The 4,988-nt window shown below is 31.6% G+C and overlaps 1 protein-coding gene across 1 annotated transcript; it reads left to right on the forward strand.

The window, feature by feature from the left end:
• Positions 1 to 729: 729 nt before the first annotated feature.
• On the forward strand, positions 730 to 3,384 carry LOC108759689 (potassium/sodium hyperpolarization-activated cyclic nucleotide-gated channel 1). The gene is given in 7 exon segments (XM_018505246.1): positions 730 to 1,346; positions 1,447 to 1,633; positions 1,708 to 1,842; positions 1,991 to 2,183; positions 2,279 to 2,470; positions 2,798 to 3,021; positions 3,100 to 3,384. Coding segments are annotated over 7 exon segments (1,785 nt in total). The 5' UTR covers positions 730 to 777.
• Positions 3,385 to 4,988: the final 1,604 nt, after the last annotated feature.

Here is a 4,988-nt window from a genome sequence, read left to right on the forward strand (position 1 = left end):
ATTTTCGAGAGTTTATTTCTTGAGAAAAAGTTTAAGCTGAAGTATATATGTATATACATGTATATCGGTAATATTATAGTGAAATTCAATTCTTTCCGGAACGCATTGCAATAATGCAGTGCAATATTTAAAAGTATATGTACATGAAAAAAAGCCAACGTACTGAAAATAATTTCTTATTTGTAAACTATATAAAGTACTTTATAATTTCGCATCGATCAAAAAAATATCAAGCAATTTAGATATTGGTCAGATCAATTTTAATCTAGGAAAAAGCATTCATTACTATACATTATGTGAAATTAGTGCTTATAGAAATGCGCGCAGTACAATTTAATAATATTTAAATATGTAAAATTTATGTATACAATACAACGTTACATTGGGCGCATTCAGCGGACTCAACAGTTGAGTGAGCGCTCACTGTTATTGGTGTATTCTTCTAAATCTAAAATCCTGATTGGATGAGCTAAAAGAATACACCAATAACAGCGAGCGCTCACTCAACTATTTAGTCCGCTGAATGCGCCCATTGCCTGCTATGCGCAAACCGAGGTCATTCTCTCGTTGAACAGAGTATAGTCATAGAAGTCTGTGATTAATGATTATAAATAAAATGCAAGCGATAATTTTCGAAAAACAATAGAAATTTTCTTTGGACATAACAATTGCAATATTATTCAAATATTAATATATTATCAAATCGTTTAACCTTATATATATGCCATTTATCAATACTTATTCATTGATGATAAAAATTAAGCTATTAAAGTATAAATGATCGAGCATATATGTAAATTACCCTTAAAAAGAAAAAACAAGTTTTCTTTTATAAAACCATTGACTTTCAAAAATATATGGACTACATGGTGTGGCATCAGCAAATATACTCCAAAATGCAGTTTTTATATGGACAGCACGGCCACAACGTTTGCTGAAAAAATAAGGCATACCGGATCTAAATATTGGTGGATAATACATCCATTTAGTTATGCTAGGCATGTTTCGAACGTAAAAGAAGTTATTTAATAAATTTTCTAAACGCTCTTACTCTCTAAATACTTTTACTTTTCCTTGTACAACAAAACATATGTTGTTTTATTTCTGATTAAGAGAATTCACAGATTAATGTGGGATACCTTAATGATGGCAATATATTTTATCGCTTTCTTTACAATTCCATTTATGATTTGCTTTGTTACAATGGATTATGAAATAATTGGTCTGGATATAGTAAATATTCCAATTTACACGATCTGCTGGATAGATATAATGTTTAATTGTATTACGGGATATTACAACAAGAAAACCATGTCTATTGAGTTGAAACCTATTAAAATACTTATGTGAGATATCGTTATTTATAATATATATTAAAATTTTTTTTTGCTTATTCAATTGCTTTTATTAATTTGTATTTAATGCTAAATACATATTCTTCGATAGATTCTATCTTAAAGGATTTCTTATACCAGATGTGCTATCGTCTTTTCCGTTTGATTATATGACACTGCGATGGCGAAGATTGCCGGGAAATAATCCTCATTATATCATTACTTTAATTAATATCATGCCTCTCATGAAGTTGACACGCTATTATACTTTCAACTCAAACATTTATTATCTATTTACGGTAATCTGTCCTTATCATAATTGTTTTTTACGAAGATACACAACGGCATTATATCGTGTAAACATTATTTTCAGCATTTTGAAATAAAAAGCTTTTATTTTGAATTGTGTACTACCTTATTGCTAGGATTATACTTCATCTTTTGGTGTTCTTGTTTGTGTTACTTAATACCAATTTTACTGATGTACTTTGTAAACATTCCACCGACAGTAAGCCACGTTTACAATAATGATCTACGCTAACATTTCTACGTTTTTATATTTTTATATTTTATTATTTTTTAAATTATTTTAAATTATAAGTTTTTAAAGATGCATTTATTAAAATGTATTTATAAAATATAACGTGTGTCAAAAGGAATGCGAGAATTGTTGGATGATGAAACTGGAAGACAGCAGTCTCAAGTTTAGGTTCAAGAACGCTGCATTTATTGTATTGGAAAATATATTATCAAGTGGCTACGGTCTATTCATACCAGAGACAGATGGCCCTATCATTTTCAATAGCATTCTTATGATTATCGGCAAAATTATTGTATGCTATATGTTGAGTAAGATATTGTGTAATATCTACACATCTTTACTAGAAGTTATGCATTATTAAATATTTTTTTTGGATTATCAAACATGTTGCTGTGTCTTTCAGTTATGTTTCTTCGTACCAAAGCTGAAAGAAAATCATCCGAATCAAAATTTCAAGAGTTGATAGATCAAGTCAAAGCATACACAAGACAAAAACAATTATTACCACATATGAAGAAACGTCTCTTAGCTTATTATCATTATCGTTTCAAAAATACCTATTTTCGCAGTAAACGAATTTTATCAGATTTGACAGGTTAATAAAATATTATATAGAGAGGAAAAGAATAAGATGGAGAACACATGATAGAATATAAAATTTTTAGCAAGATAGTAACTATTGAAATTAAATTTGGATTTTTTTCGAGTGGTCTTTCACTCCCGAATCAAACAAACATCGTTGCTCGACTCTCGCTGACTCGGTTTGATTCACTTCTTATTTTCACTGGCCTCTACTGATTCCTTGCACTATTTTTGTTATTTGCGCTCGTCGATTCGCGCTGACTCGTTTCTTAAACGCGCCGACTTGCTAAGATTCGCACTGTGACTCGCAAGAGTGAAAGACCCTTTGAATTTTTTGCAGAACCATTACGAGAAGAGATTGCGCTTCAGTCTTGTCGACGATTAATCGAAAACGTGGAAATTTTTAAGAATTTACCAAGAAATGTTCTGCAGTCAATAGTGAAGCACTTAAAATTTGAGTTATATTTGCCAAATGACGTAATTATTAAAGCTGGTACTCAGGGCGATTGTATGTTCTTTTTATCCTCGGGGACTGTTGCGGTTTTAACGCCAACTGGAAAGGAAGTTAGTTTTTTAAAATATTCAATATATTGGGTTCGCATTTATATTGCGAAAAAGAAATTTACTCTTTGTTATTTCGAGATGTGTCATTTGAATGACGGTGCCCATTTCGGCGAAGTCGCACTCTTAGTGGCGGATCAGCGAAGAGTAGCTAGTGTTGTCGCAATCGAAGTCTGTGAGGTGTATCGATTAGATCGTAAAGACTTTCGTCATTGCATAGACGTACACAGCGAGCTATTCGCAGAGATTGAACGTATCGCCACGGAACGTATAGAAAAAACTGTCAGAGCTGAGGAACAGCACAAGCGTTTTTTGATGCGTCCTGGTCGCGTGCCGAATTTAAGCAATGCATCAACGAAAATTTAATTTTATATATGTATAGGTATGTGTTAATTACTGTTTGATTCAGAATAAGTACTTTAAAATCTTGGATTAGTAATTCTTTATGTTACTAATATATAAAATTACTCATAGTAATTGATTTTACCAAGAGACCATTATCGCTAATAATTAGAAGAAAAATTTGTTTCATATAAATGATCTCGTTGATTGGTTTTTTGTTACCGTAAAATAATAATCATTCTGACAGTAATCGCATATATTTAAAGACCTTATATATAATATTATTGTCCATACAATAATTGTATAAGATAATGATATTCTCTCCTATACTTATACTTATTTTTATTTTAAAATTATATATATATATATGTATATGTATGTATATGCATACACGTGTGTGTGTTAATCATTACATCCAATATCTATAATTACAATTACATTCGCTAAGATTTTACTGTGTGATGAATCTATATATACTTCTATCTGGATGTAATGTACGAGAGGTATAAATCATGGTTATTTTTTTCTTGATAAATTCTTGTACAAAAAGGTCAAAAGTTTTATGTCGAAATTTATGATATCGATCATAATGAAATATCACCAAAATTGCAAGATTGAGATAGAAAATGAGTGACACTTTATACGATATGTTAAGGAAAACAGTGGATCATTATCGATAGCCATGACGGAATTCCGCCATGATCGAACAATCAGCCAATATTGTTACACGCGAGATAAGTTTCAGCGCGAAGTCGTGAGAATCGCAGTTCCAATAATATAATTAAGTTTATGATCGTAACTAAATGCACCTACGGAGATTGGTAGTTACTGTACAAATATATGTCACGTTTTCGTAGTATTATACGTAATTGGATAATGTGGAATTAACGATAGATCAACGGTGTATGAAAATGATATATCTACATGTAAAATACGGAGCATATTCGAAGGTTACAACGTCTCGAATCGTATGATGTAAATAATTATTTACAATAGGTCGCATTAATACACACAGCGCAAGCGACGGGATTCTCTGACGTCTTATATCGACGATCGCTAACTAGCGACAACCAATGACAACCGAGCTTTTTTCCAGGATTGTCCTTGCCTTGGCTATCGCTAGTTAACGATAGTGATAATCATCGCTAAGGCCCAGTTCCACAACTGACGGTTAACTCGTCATAACCGAGGTTCAACTTATTCATTGACTCTTTCCAATTTTATAATTGGAAAAAAGATAAGAAACTAGTTAAGAATGAATTGTGAAACTGGGCCTAAAACGTTAGAGAATCCCACTACAGCTGATATTAATGTACCTACGTCTAGTATATAGGATATGCTTATTACGATTTTTCACGCAATTACCTTTTCGCGCGTTTTCGTTTTTTATTCGTAATTAATTCCAAATCTACGGAAACAGCTGATCAACATCGACTGCTTAAATATAATTACTAAAATCGCTTTATCGAATTAAATGGAACGGTACACTAAGTGACACTTTTCGCTATAACGGTATTACATATCTTTTGATCGTATCTAAAGGAGAGCACAGAGGAGAAGAGTACTTAATATCTTCATCGATACTATATTCTTGTTAGCGAATATGTTGGATGAATGTCTTCTAAATG

Source organism: Trachymyrmex cornetzi, unplaced genomic scaffold (assembly GCF_001594075.2).
Source record: "Trachymyrmex cornetzi isolate Tcor2-1 unplaced genomic scaffold, Tcor1.1 scaffold203, whole genome shotgun sequence".
Taxonomy (NCBI): Eukaryota; Metazoa; Arthropoda; class Insecta; order Hymenoptera; family Formicidae; genus Trachymyrmex; species Trachymyrmex cornetzi.